We start from the raw sequence: 21,575 nt of genomic DNA on the forward strand, positions 1-21,575 counted from the left end.
GAGTAGAAATCAGCTTTGTTGCAGTTTTTGTTTGTTTGTTTGTTGAGCATTGTTAACTTTGTGTATCTCAGGAGAAGAAATTCATTCAGGGAGAATGACCCGAGTTCTTAGCAAGATGGCTCCAATTCTTCTTGGGTGTTTTGTTGGAAGGAGAGAATTTCTGTTGAGTGGACAGCTATTCTTCTAGCAAAATGCTGTAATTCTCACAAAGTACTCTGAGCCCTCTGAGAGCCCTTGCCGAACAGTTAAAACTTGGAGATGAGAAAACCTGAGACCCAGAGTTTCTACTTTAGTAAGAATAGAGGCAATCCAGCATTTCTACCCGCATCAAAGGGGAGAGACGTGGTACAAAGGAAGGATTTTTGCTTTGAGGAGTCTGAAGGCTGGAAGAGAAAATAGCTCACTGGATGGACTCTGTGGTGTGGCTACCTGAGATCATCGCCAGTCGGGATTTCTTTCTTCAGATGCACTTTGTTGTTTCATGTTCACTGAGTACCCTGGCCTATTGAAAAGCTTCCTGTAGCCACCCTGACCAGGCATGTCCAGAAAACTTTGTCTAGCTCCCACCAGGGTTTCCAGTTAGGCTCCTTCTGGAAATAGTGCAGGGCAACTTTTTGAGTGTGCTAGTAAGTGCAAGCAATTGGATTTTGAAGAAGGAGGAGGAGGATGAGATGGAGGAGATGGAGGAGGAGGAGATGGAGGAGATGGAGGAGGAGGAGGAGATGGAGGAGGAGATGAAGGAGGAGGAGGAGGAAGAGATGGAGGAGGAGGAGATGGAGGAGGAGGAGGAGATGGAGGAGATGGAGGAGGAGAAGGAGATGGAGGAGGAGGAGGAGGAGATGAAGGAAGAGGAGGAGATGGAGGAGGAGATGGAGGAGATGGAGGAGGGTGGGATGGAGGAGATGGAGGAAAAGGAGATGGAGGAGGAGGAGATGGAGGAGGAGGAGATGGAGGAGGAGGAGATGGAGGAGGACATGGAGGAGATGGAGGAGGAGGAGATGGAGGAGGAGGAGATGGAGGAGGAGAAGATGGAGGAGGAGGAGATGGAGGAGGAGGAGATGGAGGAGGAGGAAGAGATGGAGGAGGAGGAGATGGAGCAGGAGGAGATGGAGGAGGAGGAGATGGAGGAGGAGGAGATGGAGGAGGAGGAGGAGGAAGAAGAAGAAACACCTGGATGTATTAACTTATTAAGATGAGAATCCTATCTTTGGGCTCATTTTTGCAACCAGACACGTTATTTTCATAGCAACACGACCCTTTCTAACTTTGGTAGTAAAGGATTACAACAAGGTATAATTGGTTAACTTTTTTGAAAACATTAAATTCTGCCTGTAAACTATTCCATGGGGATGGGGGCAAGCAAAATGCTGCCACTCTGGCGAATCAAAGAGGTGAAGTGTTTTGCATTCTTGGCTCATGAGTAAACGAAGGTGATTTGATCGTTTTTAAGATAGGAAGAGAAATGACTACCGCAATGTGTAATGTGGCTCCTGCCTCACAGAGACTGGAAAGTCATTTTTAAATCCTCCCAGCAGCTTTGGCTCACATAATGAGAGAGACTCTTTCACAGAGTGCTCTTCCAGTAAGAGAGCAGGGGTGGAGGAAGAGGAAAGAGGAGCATAAGGAGGAGGAGGAAGAGAAGAAAAGGAGAACGAGGAAAGGATTCTTGTTATTTAACATCTGTTCTGCAGAGTAAAACACAGCCATCTTCATGGGTAAAAAAAAATCCCACCTTGATCTGTGCGTCTACTTGTAAACGCTCTTGTTTTCTCCCCAAATATGGCAGAGGGCTTAGCGGTGACTACTATAAACATATTTTTCTGGATTATGATAATAACTTTCTGAATAGTTAAGATGCTGTCTTGCTTACTTTTCCCATTGCTGAGTCAAAATCTTGGACACCCCAAATTAAAGGAGGAAAGGTTTATTTTAGCTCACGGTCTGTAGAGGTTTCAGTGCAGAGTCAACCGGTTCCAAGGCAGGACAGCATGGCGGAGGGGCATCACAGACGAGAAACAGTTCATGGAGGGAAGAAGGCAGCGATAACCAACCACAGCAGTGCTCCTGCCTCGTATTCTAACCGGGCTGCACACCCTTGGGGGGGTAGCACTGTCACCCAGGGTGGGCCTGCCCATTATCCGCACCCTAATCTATGCCAAACCAAGCAGTGGACTAATGTAAGCACACACCCTTGATGCCTTCATCAGACGGTCCATTACAACCCCGCACACACTGGATCCAGCCACCTCTGAAAAGCCCACATGTGCCTGCATGAGGGTTTGGGGAGATCTCTACACACAAGCAGCACCTGCCTCTTGGTTTATTACAGAAATATATGTCAGTGCTCTTTGATTTACAGTGGGATTCTTTCCTGGTAAACTCACTGCAAAGTGGAAATATCTAAGTCAGAAATGCATAGAATACACCTAAATTACCAACCACCCCAGCTTGGTCACACAGCGTCATGAAAGGGAACGAGCATCTTGCTTGATCCAGATTGTCTGCTGGAGGAGATGAATGTTATGTTATTATAAAGTCAAAATCTATTAAGATGCATCGTATTTTAAGCTGGACACTGTCTATACTTTGTGCTAAGCGTGTTCTCTACCAGCTGTGTCTATATGTAGGGCAGGTGGAGAGGACATTCCAGGCAGAAGGAAAAGTGTGTTTTGTAGCTGCTGAGTGCTGAGACCATTCCTAATAGAAGAATGTCATCATTGCAATCAATCCAAGAAGGACCAGAATGTGCACCTGTTACCTGAGAGCTGCCTGTGCAATTTAAGCTGAGCAGGATTTCTCTAATATGGGCTCTTGTTCCCATCACTGCAATAACGGCCAGCCAGGACCCTCAGGAGAGCATCCTTCCCTTCCCAGGGAAGAACAGTCACAAAGAGACACTTTTGACCCCAGGAGTCAAGAGGAAACATCCGATTCATAGCACAGTTGCCTATGCAAACTCGCCATGATTACTTGAATTTGTCTACAGCTCACACACCAATCAGACTACGTATTTTTATTTTCTGATGGACAGTGTTGTGTGTCCCATTGACAATGGACTGACCTGTCTCCCCCCAAGCATGGCATTATTTAAAAAAAATTTTTTTTTCTCTGCAAGCAGCATCAATGTGCTGACCTCTGGGCGATGGACAGAGTTCACTGTGGATCCCACACGTGTTTAAAACCAAGTGTTTTGATAGCTCAGACAACCATTAAAAGTCTGTTTCATGGGGATCACTTTTTGTATTCCGTGGCAGAAATAAGCTTCCTTCTGATGGACCATGTTTCTGCAGTCCTGTTAAACAGCAGTTTTCCTCAGCAGCATGATTTATTACCTGCTCCTAGGAAACAGTATATATATATATATATACACTCTCCTGAACCTCAGGAGAGTATCTTTCCCTTCCAAGGAAAGGACAGTCACAAAGAGACAATTTTGACCCCAGGAGTCAAGAGGAAACATCCGATTCATAGATTCATCTGGATCAAACAATATATATATATATATATATATATATATATATATATATATAGTGAGAAAAAAAGAGAAAAGCTATATGTATTTAAAGGAAAACAAGTTTGCAAACTATATTTTGTTCTCCTTGAGTTAAACAGTTTGCTTTTAAGAAGAAAAAAAAATGTGAGACTAGAAATTCTTTTTAAATACTTGCATTGCTGTATATTACTTTGAAGGCCCTGGGTTTCGCTGTGGTATTGTCGTATGTGCGGATAATAGTTTAGGGCTGCATCTGCTCTCCGATCACCATCCGTACACGCTTTCTTTTTTTCCTTCCTCTTGGCTAACAGTTTTCCTTCTAATTTGCTGTCATCTTTTATGGCTTATGATGCCACATATAAAGGAAAACATGCCATATTTATCTTGCTGAGTCCGGTTTCTTTTCTTTGATGGGCCCTCTAGTTCCATCCATTTTGAATCTTATTTTTTAACATTAAATTTCTCCCAATGATCATGACCATTGCAGCTATCAAGTACTAATCAGAAAGCACATTTCTCACCTCTGTTCTTAAATCGTATATGAAATTTTGTTTCTGTCTGGGGACTAAAAGCAGATGTAAAAACCAAAGGTGCAGAAAGGGTCCCAGAAAAGTGGGGGTCCCCTTGCTCTGGAGGAGTCAGAAGAGACGATCTCCTCTCCTGAATTCTCACTGTCACTATGGGGCGCTTCTGATGTTCTAACTGTCGTTTCTGCCGGATTCCTCCCCTCTCTCTTCCGCTTCCCCTCCCATGCTGGTCAGCATCTCACATGCCTGAGCCTGGGGTCTTTCTCTAACGGCTTCTGCAAAAAAGGAAGCCCAAGGCATGCCACAGCAGGCTGGAAACAGTCTTTCAGCTGGGTCCAAGTCGCTTCTCTTCTCACTGGTGGCTAACGGGATGTGGCTTGGGGCGGGAGCTGAGTCTTGTCTTGTGGTCTTATTTTCAACAATTGATGCTAGGATATTTTCACTCTGTGGATGTCTGTGGGGGTGCATGATGCCTAGGGAGGGCAGAGGCCAGAGAAGTTCTAAGTGACGGGGCCAGTAACGACATCGTGGATTTTTTTTAGTGATGCCAACATGTAAACTACAGAAAAGAAAGTTTCAGGGTCCTGGGAGCCCTTGCTCACCTAAGTTACAGAACCGTGCTAAGCGCCAGGTCCGGCACCTGGTCCTAAGAAATGGCCGGGATTGTTTGCTGTTAACCAGAGACTGAAGAGCCCCAAGTTTAATGCTATAAATCACTCAAAATAGTTCTCCGCCCCTCCCTTCAATGACAGTAGCCTATTGGCAGCTTATTTTGCTCCTTGCTGATCGGACACGTCTGTTTGCAGACTGGAAAGTTTTCCTCCTCTGTCTAGCCAGATGCCCAGTAGTAGAGGGCATCTGTGTTCCTTTGGGAATAGTCATGCCATTCGCAGGACGTATTCATTTGAATTGAGAAACTCTCTTTGACATCTGTCTGGCTCAAGGTGTCCCATCCTGTACGGTATACTTTCTTCATCCAGACTCTCCGGTGCTCTGCTTTTTAGCCAACCACTAACTCACAGATAAAGCATTGCTTTTGGAAAAATAGCAATCTGCGAAGCAGATACGGAAGAAGTGGTCAGAAGGGTGAATGCTAAATTGTCTATGTAATCCTCTGGCCTCTTATGGGTCACCTCAGATAAATTCCTTGCACAGTCAGACCCCAGGCTCCTCTGCTCGACAATATAACAACAGCCCCTCAAGTCAGGGTGCATGCGGGGATGTAAAGAGCTACTGCAGGAACACGGCCATAATCCACATGCAGTACCTGGTGCCTGGTCAGCCTGGGTTTATCTTCTCCGTGCACCTTACTGGAGTGAGACCCTGTAGCTTTCTCGTTTACTGGGAGGATGTTTTCAGACAATCATGATGCGTATGGTTGATTGAGTGGCTGATTTATCATGCAGGGTCATAGACGGACAGGACCTGATGCCCCTGCTACAAGGTAAAAGCCAGCGCTCCGCCCACGAGTTTCTCTTCCACTACTGCAATGCCCACCTGAATGCTGTGCGCTGGCACCCACCGCACAGTGAGTACCGACACTTTTCTGTGTTTCTTATGCTTTTTGCAGTGTCTGGGCCATGCAGAGAGACGAAATTGCAAGAGCCCTTTGTTCTATAGAGGCTGCTGGATGCTTAAGACTGTGAATGTCCTTTGCTTGATTTGCCCTCCTTTCTCTCCTCGAAGTTGGCTGTGCATCCTTCCCTGGACCCTCCTGCAAGGCCACCTCTTCTGCCTATCTATAGACCAGTCTCTTATCGCACTGTGAGAGCATAAATAAATAAACGCATGAATGAATGAATGATGTCATGTAAATGTGAGCCTGACTTCCTTTGCCCAGCTTTGAACGCGGTGGACCATGAGCTGTTAAATCTGTATTTCATCCTGCCGCAAGTATAGTTGATAGCTTTAGATCGCTAAAGCAAACAAAATTGAAAATGCATGGATGTTATCGCGCTTCCCAGACCAATGTCCTTTCCATCATGCGCTGTGTCAGTAACAAGTTCTAATTTGCTTTTCCTGACGTCTGTGGCAGGTGTAACAAACATACACTCGGGCATGTCAGCACGCTGCCACGCTTGGTGTGACCCGAGCTCTCCTTTACATCCTAGAAACTTGGAATGACAATCATGTTCCTATCCATAGGGTGCCAAGGAGTCCGTGAAAGTGCTGCATTTTACACGGTTTTGCACATTTCTGAGGTGGATGTTGAGTTTGGACTTAAAATCCCTTCTGTGGAGTTTAGGTCCAAAAACTAGTCTCTCGTGGAGGATTTGATAATTCCTAGCTGTCAGCTCCCACCTAAATTCAGGGTATTTCCTTGCTCTATGTGCTAGAAGACAAAATTCACACATGGCTTTGGGGTCCTGCAAATTAGACCTGCAGTGATTTTATGAATGTATCTCACCTCTGGATTCACAGTTCAATAGGAGTACAGGTTTTCCAGATCACCTTATAGCATTTGGATCTGAATCTTCTAATCAATGGAATATCCCAATTTCGTTTCATATGGAGCCTAAAGGATTGTCATGAGCAAAGAGCCAGAGGCCCCTGGGGTTTGAAGAAGTGTGACATCTTGTCTTGAACTTTGCAGAATGGCATTTTAAGACAGCCCACCCCTTTCCCCCTTAGAAAACCCATGAAGAACTTACAGGATCAGGAGCTAGAGAGAAGCATCCTGGGAAGAGACAAAAAGAGAGAAAATAGAAATAAGTGAGATAAAGGAGACCCAGTGTCTGTTAGGAACCTACCCCTGGGGTAAAGTTTGCAAAACATTTTAGTGCAATTCCTTAAACTCTTACGCCTTGAACCAGCCAAAGAAAAAATATGAAGCACAGCATCTCAAGGCTAGACTTGTATATGTGTAGCAAAGCCAATTCAATACACTGTGGATTTTATAAATATCTGATATGTTTTTCAGAGTATATCTGAAAGTCAGACATGTCTTGGTTTGCACGCCTGGCTTGGTGTTTAGTTATTTAGTATTCTATCTAGTCATCTTTTTCTACAAATATTTATTAAGCAAGTGCAGTGTAGAATGTACCGTGTTCCCCCAGGCATCTGTCAGGGAGAAGATGAGACAAAACTATCCACCCAGAAGTTGTTTACATTCTAGGGCATTCCCCGCTGAGAAATGTGCCGAGAACTAGGAATCTAAGAATGCAGAAGGAGGAGGTGACTGTCTTGCGTATTGTGCTTTCTGTCAACTGGAGAAAACAGAAATTATGCCAGGACTTGTTGAATGTTTCATCTTAGACCTGCTTTGGTAGGAGTTTGTCGGTGATCGTTAGATGATGCAGACACTTTGCATAAGTTGTAAGCATGACAGAAGGTCATCAGCTGTCTTCAGAGTACTCTATAATGAAAGCATAGAAATGTAGGATGAGGGTTTAGTATCAGGCAGTGGAAGAGTGGAACCAGCTTCTGTTTATTCTGCCATCCAGACAGCTAGTTGTAGAGCATTCTGTGTGTACTTAGGTATGCTGGGAGTTTTTGCAGTGCAGCAATCGGGAAGCAGGCTTTATTTCTTCCTCAAAAAAAGACATGAAGAGTACAGTACTTCCTGGCCACCAGAAAACTCCCAACTCTCTGCAAATACTTTGCAGATCCAATTACCATCTGTCCTGATTGGTTGGAGGCTTAAGTCTTACAATTCCAGACTCATTAAATATTAATTTCCAAAGCATGCTGAGCTAAAATTTCATTTCTGCTCTTTTAAGATCAGATTTTAATTTTATATACAATATTTTAAAATTTTATATACAATCTCTTCTCTATGTGTCTCAGCTAATTGAATGACTTAATTGAACGCTCTAATATTATTATTCCTGTTACATTCTAAAAGAACTCGCACAACAATAGCTGTAACCAGAATAAGTTGTTTTGCATTACAATGCAAATTGTGAGTTAAACATTAGCTATTCACACTGCATTAAAAACTTGTTTTAAGGAATTATGATATAATATCACTGTTCCCATTACATTTTTTAAAAACTCACAGACCACTTGTAACCCCGGGTAACTTTTCTCTGCATTAAAATGGAAATTTTGAATTAAACATTTACTTTACAATGTGCGTTAAAAATTGTTCCTTTAAACCTAGCAGTATAAATCACTGCTGAGACTTGCTGTTCGATGCATGTTGAAAATTGCCCCTTTAAATTTTGATGTCGGGACCAATGTTGTTAAACACAACCCAATTTCGACTTAAGTTATATAAGGATGAAATTTATCTTGAGAGGTAGGTCGGTAATCTGGCTGTGGGATTTTCTCTTTTCTCATCTTTATCAGTATGTATAGGCTATTACAAATTAATGGATTTTGCTTTGGCAGATTCATATGAGTCCATAACATGTATTACCCCCTCACATGACCTCTCAGGCCCTGCCACCCCCGCTAGCCTCACATGTTGGGGTATACAATGTGTGTAATATGTTTTAATCACATGCATGGCTGTTGACCTGCCCTTCCATCCCTTCCCCCTTGTTCCCTTCCTCTTGTCTATTAATGAAGACAGTTGGCATTGAGCCACGTCATGGTTTGCTCAGGGATGGAATTCGTGTGCATGGGTGGTCCCCTAATAGTACAGCACGCGATTTAGCAAACACGGCCATCCTAGGATTCATTCCCTCCTCCATGAGCTGCATTACCAAAATCCATGGATACCTGTCTGGAAGGCTTCTCAAGGTCCATTTACTGTTTGTCCCAATGAAGTATGCAGTGGCATCATTCCCGAATAGATTATACTGCTTAGCACAAGCGTGGCCATCTTGGTTTATCAAAGTTCATTCTACATTGTTTGTAGACTGGTACCACTAAATACATGGACTTCAGAACATGCAGCCCTGGTTAAAAGATGTGTAGCTACCATTTAAAGCGTTTTCTATAAACATGTAGAATGTTGGCATTGCCTATGGAAAACATGGCATTTATTCAAAATATCATGCGTTCCTGAGAAAGCAAGCTCCCATGGAAGCTACAGAAATTAGTTCAGAAAATGTAGTCTTCCTGTCATGGAATTGGCAGGCTCTCACAAAACCTGCTGCATGTTTGATTCGAGTTTGTTGGAAATGTGTTTTTTTTTTATTCCTTGTGATTAGAAAAAAAATCTTCAAATTACCACGCAAAGCTGTAGGATAATAGAATTCATTCTAAAGGGATGTGGTTGCAGCCAGCTTTCTTGTTTAAATGAAGAGATAAGCAATTGTTTTTTTTAAAAAAAAAATCAACATCACACTACCATGGCAGCAAAGAAAAAAACACTTTTTTATGCACTACTTAAAATTCTCATTCAATTAAAAACTTAATTTTGCCTCTGTTTGCACCAAATAAAAGCGAGATGCTTCTGAACACCGCTGGCTGTGGGTCCCACATCCTACTCTGTGTGGAAAGACTGTGCTGATTTTTCCTCTTCATTCATAGTTTGGGTGGCTGCTGGTTCTGTGCGCTTCTGCATCTGATCACCACGAGTAGGCTTTTAAGGATCAGAAATAAAATATCAGAGCTGAATGAATCGGGCTTTAAGTTGGGACAGCGTTTTTGCCTTGAAGCTCACTAAGAACATTGTACGGAAGATTTTTCCTTTCCTACATCCGTCTTCCTTTCATCTTCCCTTGGTTCTTTTTTTCCCTTCCTCCTTCCTTCTATCCTTCCTTCAATTCCCTCTGGCCTCCCTCCCTTCCCTGTTGCCCACCTTTCCTCTCCTGCTTCATTTATTCTAGTCCAATCCATGCTGCGTTGCTGCAAGCCTGTGCCTGTAACCTATGCACCCACCCATGCTTTTCTGTGCTCGCTGAGCTCAGTGGCAGTGAACACACAATCATAGCGACTCAAGATGAGTTTGTTCCAAGAAGGAAACACTGTGCTTTGGTGACCCAGGAGAAGGAGTGCCTTAGCAAATTAGAAGTGGTGTGCATGAGCTTATACAAATTGTATTTATTTTATGTTGTTGTTATTTAGACATACACTAACAGGCTTCATCCCACAACCATTCTTTCTCTTTCATGGGGAGGAAAAAGCACTCCTGAATCACTTTTGTTCTCTCCAGTAGAATCTGTGAAACGTGTTTTCACATGAAACGTCATGTTACTCTACAAAACCTGTTAGACACTATTTGGGCTACAGATTCACTTTGTAGCTAAAGTTTTAATATGTGTAAATGAAGATTAATGTCATGCATAAAAAACACCGGTCAGTCAATTCCTTTTTTTTAGAGAAAACACAGAAAAAAAAAAGTTAGAAATAATACAGGATTTCAAAAATAACAGTAAGAAATCACTAGTTGATAAATTACATCTTGTTATCTTAGAAGTCGCTGCTCAAGTCACAAAATCAAAGCATGAAGTGGACAGTCAAACAATGCCAGCACAAACCATTCTTTGGGTGGTTTTTCCCAATGCAATCTTTCTTCCTTGTAGAGATAAAGGAAAAAATAGTCATAATTAAGTTCTCTTGACCGTCCCAAAGTCTCAGCATCTCTGAATGTCCCAACAGCCTCTTCCTTCTGAGCTCAGCACACGGGCTGTTCTCATTTCTCCAGGCTCACTTCTGACCTTTTTCCTGTTACATTCGTGATCCTGCCGTGGCAGGGATTTTGTACGGTCTTTTTATGCACAAGGGTCTGTTTGCTTTGCCTTAGGCAGGGCGTCTATTTCAGTTCTCTCCATCTGTGTCTGTCCCCCACCTGATTTACTTTCATTGGCTGTCAGAGCTGGGATTTTCTTCAAAGATGTTTCCTATCCAGCCTGGGCGTGTGTTACTGACTGTTTCTGTCTTCCTTTCCTTTGTGTCTTCTGTACAGGAAAATGTTTCCTAGGTGGTACTGGCACTTTTTCTTTGTTAATCTCTTACACACTTGACTTTGTCATCCACCTCGTGTGGCTACAGTCTGTCTGTTGAAGACCTGCTTGACGACAGGAAAACTTGCTTTCTCTGCCTCTGCGCTGTCTGACAGATGCTTGCTCAGCACGTTGCTATGGAAATTTCACTCAATCCTTTTCATTAAAAGAGGCTGTGAGGTTGGCAGTGGCAGATGTGACTCTAATAGAAAACAAAACAGTGTTGAACAAGAACAATATCTGGGTGTTGTGAGACATGAATGTTCCACAGTCTCAGGGTTTCAAAATCCTTGTGGCTGCTTCTCTGCCACCCACAACCTCATCTGGCAGGTTGGTACTTGTGTCAGACCTAAAGTCATAGGATGGATGGATGGATGGATGGATGGATGGATGGATGGATAGGCGGATGGATGAGTGGATGAGTAGATGGGTGGATGGGTGTGTAGATGGCTTGATGGATGGATGGATGGATGGATGGATGGATGTGTGGATTGTGGGATGGATGTGTGGATAGGCTGTGGATGGGAAGATGGAGGAATGGATGGATGGGTGGATGGATGGATTGGATGGATAGATGGGTGGGTGGATGGATGGATGGATGGGCAGATGGATGGATGTGTGGATGGATGGATGGATGGATGGATGGATGGATGGATGGATAGATGGATGGATATGTAGATATATATATGGATGGATAGATGGATGTATAGATGAATACATGGATGGACATGTGAGTGGATGGGTTGATGGATGGATGTGTGGATTGTGGGATGGATGTGTGGATAGGTTGTGGATGGGGAGATGGATGAATGGATGGATGGATGGATTGGATGGATAGATGGGTGGGTGGATAAATGGATAGATGACTGGGTGGATGGATGGATGGGCAGATGGATGGATGTGTTGATGGATGGATGGAGGGATGGATGGATGGATGGATGTGTTGATGAATGGATGTGTTGATAGATGGATGGATATATGGATGGATGTGTGGATGGATGGATTGGTGAATGAGTGGGTGGATGGATGGATGGACAGATGGTTGGATGAATGGATATATATATGGATGGATGGATGGATGTGTGGATGAATAGATGGATGGACATGTGAGTGGAAGGGTGGATGGATGGGTTGATGGATGGATGGATATGTGGATGGATGAATGGATGGATGGATGGATGGATGGATGGATAAGGTATCAAGAAAAAGGTGCATGTATCAGGCAAATTTCTGTCACTGTGACCAGATACTTGAGAAAAACAACTTGAAGGAAGTCAAGTTTATTTTGGTTCTGTTTCAGAGGCCCCCAGCCCCTGCTCTGCTACCTCCATTGCAGAAATATAGCCGTAGGGAGTGGCAGAGGAATGCTGATCACCCTCTGCGAGCCAGGAAGGGAAGAGGAAGAGATAAAGACCAGTGATAAAATATAGTCACCAAGCTCACATCCCCACAAACTGCTTCCTCTAGCGAGGTTCTCTCTCCTCAGTTTTCACCATCTCCCATCAGTGCCATCAACTTTGAATCCATCAGTGGGTTAATCCACTGGTATGTTTAAAATCCTCATGACCCAATCACCTCTCAAAGCCCCTTCTCCTGAAGACTGTAGACTGTGGCTCAAGAGTTTAGCACAGGCACCTCTGGAAGACATTTCAGATCTAAACCATAATGCGTGCTACCCATCTCCCAAGAAAGTTATCTGTACTCTCCACTTAAGGCCCACTGACCGGAAGCTGATCACTGATCTTCCAAAACAGCCAGGAAGTGGAGCCTTAGCCACAAATACTCCTGAAGAAGCAGCTAGCAATCTCTCTGGATGTTAATTGTCCTACCAGCAGACAGGTGACAAAGCCTCAGGAAGTCATGTAGCTGCCCTGTGGTGACAGATCTGCAGCCAACAAATCCTGATTTTAGACTTTGTGCTCCATTCTTTGCAACATCTTTATCTAACGCTATATGCGCTGCAGTACACAGTCACAAGAAATCTGCCTATCCATGTGCCTGGGCATCTGTACTCCTCCCTGAACTCTTCCTGGGTCCATCCATCCTCTCTTATTCCCTTAGAGGAGCTGTCCTTCGGGTCTCAGCCCTGGTCATCCTTGCTCTGGCTCTCTCATTCCTGGCTACCACCTCCGAGCTGCCCCCATTCCTGCCTTTGCATCTCTCCATGGACTTTCTTTCCTGAAGTGCAGTCTGTGCATCTCTGCCAATCGCCCATAAACTGATGCTTGGACACCCCCAGGTCAGTGCCCTTGCAAGCTCTCCAGCTCCTTTGCTCCCATCTCTATCATTACCAGTTGCCATTCCACAGTACCTGCAGACAACCTGGGGCTGAGGTCACAAGCTGCCTGGACAACCTCTTAGGCAGCATGTCTGGTAGCCCCCAAGGATCACAGTAGGATGCACTGGACTTCTGATTTTCCTTTGCCGGATTTCCCGAAGACCACCGTATTCTTTCCTTTCTTTGAGTGCCTCTTATTCAGGACTACCTTCATTTTTCATCTTTATACCTATCACATTTTTATTGATCCTCTATTATATGCAAGATGCTACCCATTGGGGAGGTATGGTAGGTCCAGTGTTTGTACTCAGAGAAATGAGACTGACCTCAGTGCCAGGTGAGTGTGGAGGACTCATGAGAGGGACAGAAGGATCCTGGTGACTTCCAGTTGAAAGTGCTCTTGAGGAGGAATTGTGGTGGCTTCTTGAGAGATGGGTGGGATATTTATATCCACAAGCAAACACAGGAAAGTGACGTGTCTCGGGAGCATCACACGCCCACTTTTTACTGAGTTACATAGCTGTGCCTTACAATATGTAAACCCAGGATTTCGTGGAAGGCAGTGTTTTGTGCTTGGATCCTCCAGTATCCCTGAGAAGAGTTTGGATTATTGCCACATTTTTCTGGCTTTGAACAAAAGACTTTTAGCCATAGCCTGGAGCTATATGTTCTTCCAGCAAGGTCTCAGTTCATGATTTCTGATGCAGCCAACTGCATTAGAGTGCTGGCAGAAGCTGGAGGAACTTTATCTATGAAGTGTTCACCCGCAGCAGACTAGTTAGGACAGGGATGTGGTTATCATCAAAGTGAGCACCTGGGATTGGTTAGAAGGCTCAGGCATGTGACATTTTGGGATCATTCCTGTGCATTAAGTTAAAAGACCCTGGTCATCTTGGGTGATTCCAAGTGATCTTGGAATTGTTGGCTTGGGGTGTCTGTCTGAGGATGGGGAAAGGCAGTGAGATTTTTAAGGCAGGAGAAAGTCAGTCCTGATAGGCTGTGGAACACGGGATGAAGGTGATCGTGGGGTCCCATGGTGTGGTTCCTCACAGTGATAAGAGGCTGGCTGAGATGGAAATGGAAGAGCTCCAAGACCACAAGAATATATGGAAAATATATCTTGGCGTGGCAGCAGATTTAGGATCAGATGGAGGTTCTAGTGTTCCTGTTCTGATTGCCAGTAGCTCCATGTCCCCCGATACTTCCCAAGTCACCTCTCCTATGTGTCCCTCCCCCTCCCCACACCCTGTGAACTTGACCCAAAGAAGAAAGGAGGTGACCCCTTCAGAGAAGTAACACACACAGCCATGAAATGGGAGAGCTGGGACTGCAGCCTTAACCTAGGCAGCTAGAGTTGAATCAGCAAGAAACAGGAACAACTCCCAAAGCATGACACCCTTCCAGACTGACCCAGCAGAAAAGGAGATGCCAGTCTCGGATGCAGAACCTCCAGGATGGCAACTGGAAGTGAACATGTGCCCAGAATGGATCTGAGGCAGCAGTGAGCCGGGGAGGGCATGGGGGGGGGGTCTAAGATGCACAGGAAGGTGCTTCCCGGGTCCTCAGGTGGGGGAGGGTGCTTGGGGTAGACTGGGGAGGGAAGCACAAAATGCAGCCTGGGAGAGGTCAGCTGTACCCCCAGGAGGAGCCCCCTGGTCAAATCAGACCTGCCCACCCTTCAGCAGTTTCTCTCCCTCTCCCTCTCCCTCTCCCTCTCCCTCTCCCTCTCCCTCTCCCTCTCCCTCTCCCTCTCCCTCTCTCTCCCATTGCATCTGGCAGGCAGGTCCGCAGGCAGATGTGACTGTGGAGTGACCCTCCCACAGTTCCTGTGTCCCTCTGGGGACACAGGAATGGACCTGCTGGCTGTGCAGGAGCCCTAACACCATCTCCTCCTCCAGGAGCTCACGTTGGAGCAAGGTTGCACAGAACCCTGATTCACGCCTTCTGTGCACAGCCCTCCAGAGTCCTGAGAAGCTCAGGCTGTCACAGCGCGCGTCCATGGGAGCCTGCAGCCCCAGCTCCCCCCTTGCAGAGCGCTTAGGTTGGAGTGGAATTCGCAGCTTTGAGAGCAGGAAGGAGAGGGAGCTCCTGCTTCTTTCAGACTCCAAGAACAGCTGCTCAGTGGCTGCAAATGTCAGACAGGGACAGCAAGGCATCCTGTGGCTTCTGAAGGAACTCTGTTGTTCCCCAGAAAGCCAGCAGGATGACACGCACACTCTTGTCACTGACACAAAAGCTCTGAAGGTCACTGAGTGCCATTTGTTTTCAAGACTGCCCCAGGTCTGGTGTCCCCCTGACCTTCTCTGGAAGCCGCAGATGCCCTGAGCCTGTCTCCAGCAACCTGGACACCCTGTGCCTCTCTGCCCCAAATTGCCAGCCTCTCCTCAGGAACGCTGGGTGCACCCACCCACTGCAGACCAAAAGCATGACTTGCTCACTCTGTCTCCCAGCCTCTGCCAGGCAGTAAATTGAACACCACACAGGGAAGAAGTGGTCCCTGTGCCTGAAGCTGAGGGGGACCAGGGGCTGCAGGAGCACCACACCCACACGCCAGCGACCAGCTTTCAGTGAATCCCAAGCCTTTCTGTGGTGTCTGCATCCAGCATCACAAGATAGCTGCAGTTTCATGAGGAAGGTGTCAGAGGGTCTTAAAAAGGGGTGGGCTGCCTGCCCTTGGAGAGGCAGTGTGGACTTCGGGTAAGAAGTCTTAAGGGTCGAGAAGGTGTGTTCACATCGTCTACCTCTTTCCAATGGTGGTGGACATTTTAATTCTGCTTGTATCTGTCACCTCTTGCATGTTCTCTCTCCCTGCCTTCCTCCCTCCCCTCCCCACTCCCCTCCCCTCCCCCTCCTCCACTCCCCCCCCACTCCCCACCACTCCCTCCCCTCCCCCTGACCCTCTCCTCTCCTTCTCTCTTTCTCTTAGAAATTAACCCCAGGGCTTTTTCACTGAGCTGGAACTTGTGATCTTTCTGCCTCAGCCTCCCAGAAGGCTGCTAGGCTGATAGGGATGACACTGCCTCCAATAGAATAATCCATCAGAAATTCATAACTTTGTTCGGCACACAGACATGCATTTGTTATCTCAGAGTGACTTACTTGTTTGTGTGTCCTTTACTTTTCCTAAGAAATGGCAGCATTGGGGGAGCGGCAGGGTCCGTGGAAGACAGAACTTAATTTTACCAACTAACCGTCCTACTCGGGTGTTGATGAATTCACCTAATTTGGAGCTTCTGACAGCTTTATGAAGGTTTAATTTGTATGCTGTAAATCGCCAATTCCAAGACTTTTAATATGTTTGCCAAGCTGTGCAACCCTAACCACAATCTAATTTTAGAACATTTTTTTTTCCCGTCCCAGGAGGATCCTTCCTGTTACCCATTTGCAGTCCTCCACCCCCTACCTCCAGCCTCATTTAATTCTGGATTTGACATCCTTGATTTTTTTCCCCAATGCTCACAGTACAGTGTCAGCTGAGGTTCTAGCATATTCCAAATGACCTGTGGTGATGTTAGTGTATGTTCCTCTGTGCCTGGCTCTATCCTGTTTTGGGACCTGTGAGCTTTGTGCCTGCCTGTTCTCTTGCTTTTTGTTTTGAACCGAAATAGAGGTGGCAAGCTCACTGGGAGATTGGCTAGCAGAGGATACCAGAGCCAGATGCTTCCATGTCTAACTTGGTAGAGTGCATGCTTCCCAAATTCAAGCCACAGAATTTATGCTAGGACACAGGAGAGCTGGGCGTGAGAGTTCACCTCATTTGTTCCTGGATCATTTGGCAACTTTCCATCACCTGATCACTTAGAAATTGGGAAAAAAGAGAGAAAAACAGAAGGAAATGGAACAGAGAGAGATGCGATGTGAGGGGCAGTGGAGGGGGAGGGGAGAGAGAGGAAGAGGAGGAGAAGAGAGGAGAGAGACGTTCTCTGAATGAAACACAAATGCTGTAGTTTTTGTGTTCAGCTTTGGCTCAGGCTAACTGCTGGATTCATTTCGTCTCATCCCTTTGGTTCCGCCGGTGATCAGATAGCTACAAACCATGTGTCCCTCCTCTGTAATGTTGGGTACAGAAGTGTTTTGTTTCCGTATTGTTTGGGATCTGAGGGTCCTGTATTTGCACGAGGATCATGAGGTATCTTGGGCAAGGGATCTGAGTGTGAACCTGAAATTCGCTTGCTTCCTGTAAACTTTACACAGCCAACCCAAAGGAAGGTCTCTTTAGAGCATGCGTTTGGTGCCTGTGAGTTTTGATTGCTGGGGGCATTATTTATGACAAGAAGTTTTGGGGTTAGCCTATTTTTGGTTTGAGGTTTGCAGATGACGGACATTTACACTACATTATTTTTACATTGTCCCTTTCATCCTTTCAAGCCTTGGAGGTGGCCGGGAAGGATGCATGCCCCAGCCACAGTTGAATAATCCTTGCTCACCTTTCTTGAAGGGCCACCTAGAAACACTTTCTGCTTGTAGCTGGCATACAATGTGTGATCAAAATTCACGGTAGATGTGTAGATTTGAAGCCTGTAGACAGAAAAAGACACATTGTGATTAATCCCCCTCAAACCCTTTCCCTTCAGCATTCTAGCCACTTTTTGAAGCACGTCTGGAATCCTCCTTCCTGATAGACTTAAGCTGAGCAGGTTTGACTACCTTGATGTCTCGAATTGATTTTGGGCATTGACATTTCGGGGTCATTGTGACTTTGGGGAAGACCCAAAGGTGGTTCTGTGCCGGATCTGGCGAATAAGGTGGATAAAGGCACAGTATCGTGTTTTTGAAGCTTGCTTTTCTGTTGGATAGCACTCAGCACCATTCATTGTGTCTCTGATCACAGTGTGTAGGATGCTCATGCAAGAGGACTTGCAGAACTGCTGCAGAAGTTACCAAGAGTGATGAGACAAATATGTGCAAAGAAAGGGGGAGACTGTGAGAGGGCTTCTTGGCAATGCCATCTTTCACTGTAACAAGCTGTTCCTAAATTTTAACATTCAGTGTATGTCTGCAGCATATGGAAGGATGATCTTTAGTGATATGCTCTCTGTATTTTGAACCACAGGCAAGTCCATCTGGAAAACCTTTTACTTCACACCCAACTTCACTCCGGAGGGTGCCAATGGGTGCTTTGCCACACATGTGTGTTTATGTTTCGGAAAGCACATCACCCATCACGACCCGCCTTTGCTGTTCGACCTTTCCAGCGATCCACAGGAGACAAACCCGCTGACGCCGGCCACGGAGCCCCGTTACCATGACATCCTCCGAGCCATGCAGGCAGCGGCAGACGACCACACCAGGAGCCTGCAGAAAGTCCCCAACCAGCTGTCTATGTGGAACTTTTTCTGGAAACCGTGGCTCCAGCTCTGCTGCCCCTCAGCCTCCTCTTCACTGTCTTGTCAGTGTGACCGAGAAAAACAGGGTCAAAGCATGAGCAATTAGCCATGAGCCGCTCTGTGCCTGGAGACGGGAAGCACGCACGTGGCTGGGTTCCCCATCTTCATCGCCGATGCTGTGTCTTACCTTGCTACCTTGGAAATGTACCCATTCCTTGTCCTATCCCTGGAAGTCATGAATGGGACATCCGTGCTCACCCAGCTGGGGATTGCTTCCAGGGTCTGCAGGGGAACAGTGATCAACAGATATCTTCCGCAGCCATGTTCTTTGGTCTTGGTGTCAGCTGAGTGGATGTGACATTCACTTCTTATTGAAGACAAGGCGGGGCAAGTTCAAGGGTGACTTCATCCATCCTCCCACTGAGGGGATAAGATGTCATTTCCTTGTTCTCTTCAAGTTGTTCTGGAACCTGAAAAACTAACCAGCACAGCGGCACACAGATGGTCACATTCCCAGACTTTAGTAGATGCTAATGTATTCAGGTTTATAACAAATGAAAGCCCGACCTCTTTCCCGTTCAAAGAGGATGGCAGGTTCCTATTTGATTATAGGAAGTTAACTCAGTATTATTGTTATCGCAACACGTATTAAATGCTTTTCACCACATAGATAGAAGCACAGATACACGGATACACGTATGTACACAGTTTGTTTTCTTGAGAAGGTTAAGATGGGTGGGGAATCTCAGTGTTCATTACTAGTTAAGCAATAAAAGCTCCTCGATAAATTTGGGCAGTGAATCTATTGCCAAATCTTTCAACCAAAGTAAGCCCAAGACAGAGCCCTCCTGAACTTACTTCTAGTATATCACCCGTAGTATATGTCACTCTCCTATTTTGCTGTTTGGCAAGTGAGACTGGGAATTACAAGGAAATAGGAGGATGCTACCTTCCCAGGGATCTCTTGGAACATAATTCAGAATTACTAACATGGAAACCGTATGTTATCTGGGGTCCACACAGCATGGGGCACATGTCAGCCATGATTTATCAGCATGAAAGAGATTATCTTGACTTTGAGGCATGAACCAATGAGGAGAAATCAGTAGGTAATGTTGGTACCTACTTGTGGTTTTTGTTTTTAGTCCCCGGATGGAAGAACTTGACTTGGGATCAACCATGAGATGTGTGATTTTGTGTTAATCCCACTTCTCCCAAACCTCAGAACTTTTGGGAAAATCGGAACCAGGTCACGTAGGAGATGAATGAGGTGATAGATTTCCAAGTCTGCCTGGGGTACCATTTCTCCAGCCTTGGAACTGGAAGTGTGGTTATTTCTTTGCACATCCTCTCAGAAAATGATTAATGCCTTTATGGACAAATGGACAAGCCAGAGTGCACCAGAGTACCGGTCCTCTGTCAGTTTGGGGGATGTGTGTGGTCATCCTGTTTGCCCAGCATAGACCATGCAGGGAAATGGGGTGATAGAGGTCTCTTGGATGATTGGAGAGATATGGATGCCTGTCTTGGGCTTTCTGAAAACTGATCATAATATCATGAATTCCTCTACAAAAAAGCCACCCAAGAGTCCACAGCATTTCCCCAGTAGCTCTTATTTTAATTTTTGCTTTTTTTTTCCTGGAAGAGAAATCAAAAAAAGAAAGAAACAGAAGAAATGATGCCAATACCATTGTGTCCCTGGACTTTTTAACACTGCAAAATGAACCAGATTTTTCCTGTTAACATGCATTTCTTACCCTGGAAATTGTGCAAAATATGCTGTTTTGTTGCAGGAAGTATTCTTAACCAAAGACTGGACGGGGATGTTGATGTGTGTGGAGATTATTCCTAAAAAGCATCAAAGAAACCCATGACTTCTAAACTCAGACTTTAGGATGTCATTGCTTATTGAAGAAGTCCGTGCAAGCGGACTTTTAGGACACTCTGAAGGGTGTGGGGATGTCTGCTGTGGATTCTGCCACTAGAAGCACTTTTATAGATGAGACTGTAGACCCGTTGGGGTACAGAATTAGATATTTAATGTGTGAGATGTTAAGAGGGCGTGAAACACAATATATACCTCTCTCAGCACAGGAACTGAGCTTGAAAGTGCCTCAAAGTAACTGAGACCACTATTACAATTCAGGGCATTTCAGAGACGTGTTGATTTCCAATAACCATAGTGACCATAGATTTCAAACTTGTAACCATCTCAAGGTTTTGCTTTGAATGTATACAGGAAATTTGATTATTTGGAAGGGAGAGGGGCAGCCCAGGAGAGGTGTATCAAAGCTTGAAGGCACAGATGCTGTTCGTTTTTATAATTTTGCAGAGCCTTAAGATATGGTTCCATAGTTTCAAAGCTCCCTATTGATATCATTGCTTCGGCTCTGTATTCAACTGTTAATGCATTCTGAAGCTTTGGGTGAGTTCTTCACAAAGAAATTCGTATTCCTCATGTTAATGTTGATGCCAAAGTTAAGCAAACAGCTCAGTCTTGCATGCACTGGCATCGTTTTTACCAGTCTTTGGCATTGCAAGAAAAATAAACTTGTAAGTGCCATATGTATGTAAGAGAGAACTTAAAAGAGGAGGCCAATGTTTTAAACTTCCCTGGATAACATGCAATATAGAACGGGCAAAAAACAGTAAGTTTCAAATTTAAAAAAAGCCACATGCACACACTCACACAGGGATAGTGTTTGGCCCATTACCCCAAAATGCTGCTTTCAGAATGATTGCATCAGATGTAAGGATCCTTAATCACATGCTAATGCAAAGCTGAATAAAATGCTTCTTGCAATTAAAAAGGTTGCCTCCAAATTCTCTGCTTTCCTGTGTGACTCAGTTCTCTAACATGCTGTGTGTTCACCCGCCAGGATGCTAAGCAATGTGTTCAGCAGCGATTATCAAGTTCCTTCTTTGCTCAGAGAAGAGGTTGAAGCGTGCAAGAGAGTGTAAGAAATGCCATGCAAATCACTGCGGAGATTCCACAAAAACCTAAGACTGGAAATTTCGTTTGACCCTGGGGTATTCCATTCCTACGTATCTTCCTGAAAGAGGTCAACACTTCCTCTTACACAGATCCATGCGCTCCTGTATTTATAGCAGCAC

General features: G+C 45.2%; 1 protein-coding gene across 8 annotated transcripts in view; it reads left to right on the plus strand.

The window, feature by feature from the left end:
* Positions 1-21,271, plus strand: part of LOC106025956 (steryl-sulfatase-like) — a 210,672-nt gene extending 189,401 nt beyond the window's left edge. For 7 of the 8 annotated variants that reach the window (XM_063242777.1, XM_063242778.1, XM_063242779.1 and 4 more), the window contains 2 exons: positions 5,427-5,548; positions 18,188-21,271. In XM_063242777.1, the coding sequence (XP_063098847.1) occupies positions 5,427-5,548; positions 18,188-18,567 (502 nt within the window). In that variant the 3' untranslated portion in view covers positions 18,568-21,271. The remainder of the gene's footprint in view (positions 1-5,426; positions 5,549-18,187) is intronic. The other variant, XM_063242784.1, reaches the window with a different exon arrangement.
* The last annotated feature ends 304 nt before the right edge of the window (positions 21,272-21,575 follow it).

The sequence above is a fragment of the Cavia porcellus genome, unplaced genomic scaffold (assembly GCF_034190915.1).
Source record: "Cavia porcellus strain 051 isolate PalLab524CR breed Dunkin Hartley unplaced genomic scaffold, mCavPor4.1 scaffold_33, whole genome shotgun sequence".
Classification (NCBI taxonomy): domain Eukaryota; kingdom Metazoa; phylum Chordata; class Mammalia; order Rodentia; family Caviidae; genus Cavia; species Cavia porcellus.